The sequence below is a fragment of the Myotis davidii genome, unplaced genomic scaffold (genome assembly GCF_000327345.1).
Source record: "Myotis davidii unplaced genomic scaffold, ASM32734v1 scaffold1006, whole genome shotgun sequence".
Lineage (NCBI taxonomy): Eukaryota > Metazoa > Chordata > Mammalia > Chiroptera > Vespertilionidae > Myotis > Myotis davidii.
In genome coordinates this window covers 615,278-616,804 of record NW_006297143.1, presented here as the reverse complement: position 1 = coordinate 616,804, position 1,527 = coordinate 615,278, and the positions used below count along the sequence as shown (strand labels likewise).

Here is a 1,527-nt window from a genome sequence, read left to right as displayed (position 1 = left end):
GCGTGTGTGTATGCGTGGAGGGCTTCCGAGGCCCCGACTGCGCCATCCAGACGTGCCCTGGGGACTGCCTGGGCCGCGGAGAGTGTCGCGAGGGCAGCTGCGTCTGCCTGGAGGGCTATGCGGGGGAGGACTGCGGGGAAGGTGAGCGCAGTCTTTCCAGTTTGCTCCTCGGGGTTGGGACCTGAGCCGGGGGAGGGCTGGGCCCGGGCCTAGGAGCCCAGCTGCTGGAGGAAGAGTGGGGGGAGCTCATATATGCGGGGAGCGGGCACCAGCGACCAGGGGCAGGGCAACCAGGGGGCATGCCTGCAGCAGAACCTGCTTCAGACACCTGATGAGCAGGCGGGGCCTCCTGGGCTGCTTTTACTAGTAGGGAGATTCTGTGTTCCCGGCGCTGGGGGCCGCAGGGCCTGCTCTGACCTCTGCTAACTGCCCCACCGCCACGGGGCAGTGTGAGCTGGGACTGATCTCAGTGCAGCCTGGAGCAGGGAGGCCGGTGATGTGGGCGTCAGGCTGCGTTGGGCTAACCAGAGTCTATATCCCATTCTCGTGGGCAGAGGTGCCAGCCATTGAGGGCATGAGGATGCATCTCCTGGAGGAGACGACGGTTCGGACAGAGTGGACCCGGGCTCCAGGCCCGGTGGATGCCTATGAGATTCAGTTCATCCCCACGGTGAGAGCCACGCCAGGAGGGGCTGCGGGGCCAGGAGGGGCTGCGGGACCAGGGAGGGCTGCGGGGAGGCCTGGGGAGGGGCTCACCGTGCAGGTCCTTCCAGGTCATCAGTGGTTGAGTGCAGACGGCTGGGCCCCTGCAGCTGCTGTGAGATCTGGTCCTGCCCACATGGGCGCAGAGCCTTCCAGCACCGGCGCGCTGGCCCACTGCTGCTGGGACACCTCTGGCCACGGAGCTCAGTTCTCTGAGGCCGTCCCGGCTGCGTGGGGCACCACTTCCACGCCCAGCGGTGGCCTCACCAGCAGCCAGGGACCTACTCCGCCTGCCCTGCGCCCTGCGCCACAGGCTTTCGGGGTCTGGAGACGCGGGCATCACGTTGCCCTTCATTCTCCCGGGCAAATCCCACTGGCACCTAGACTCTGGTCTTGAACGCTGCACTCCCAGAGTGCCCTCTTCTAGTGCCTCTTGCTTTGTGCATTTGTTTCTGAAACATGAGAGCAGAGAAGAGCCCAGTCGCTCACTGGCTAACTCTGGCGACCCAGGTATTTTTCTGAGTTGACATGTGTTAACTTGTGGTCAGACTGTCAGCTGTTTTGATCATATTTGTTTTTTCAAATAACTTTTTGTTATAAAACATATATAGACAGTGTAGGAACTTTAGAAAACATCCTATATAATAAAAAGCTAATATGCAAATTGACCAAACAGGGAATGACCCATCGCTAGGATGCGCACTGACCACCAGGAGGCAGGCGTTCAGCGCAGGAGCTGCCCCCTGGTGGTCAATGCACAGGGGTGGTGGCGGGAGCAGCCTGCGGGCAGCGCGAAGGATGTCTGACTGTTGGCCCAGTCGGACA

At 61.8% G+C, this 1,527-nt stretch overlaps 1 protein-coding gene across 1 annotated transcript in view; it reads left to right on the top strand.

The window, feature by feature from the left end:
- Positions 1–1,527, top strand: part of TNXB (tenascin XB) — a gene marked incomplete at its 3' end in the record, with an annotated part of 48,632 nt that overhangs the window by 2,135 nt on the left and 44,970 nt on the right. The window contains 2 exon segments of the mRNA XM_015569855.1: positions 10–141; positions 555–670. Coding sequence (XP_015425341.1) covers positions 10–141; positions 555–670 — 248 coding nt within the window.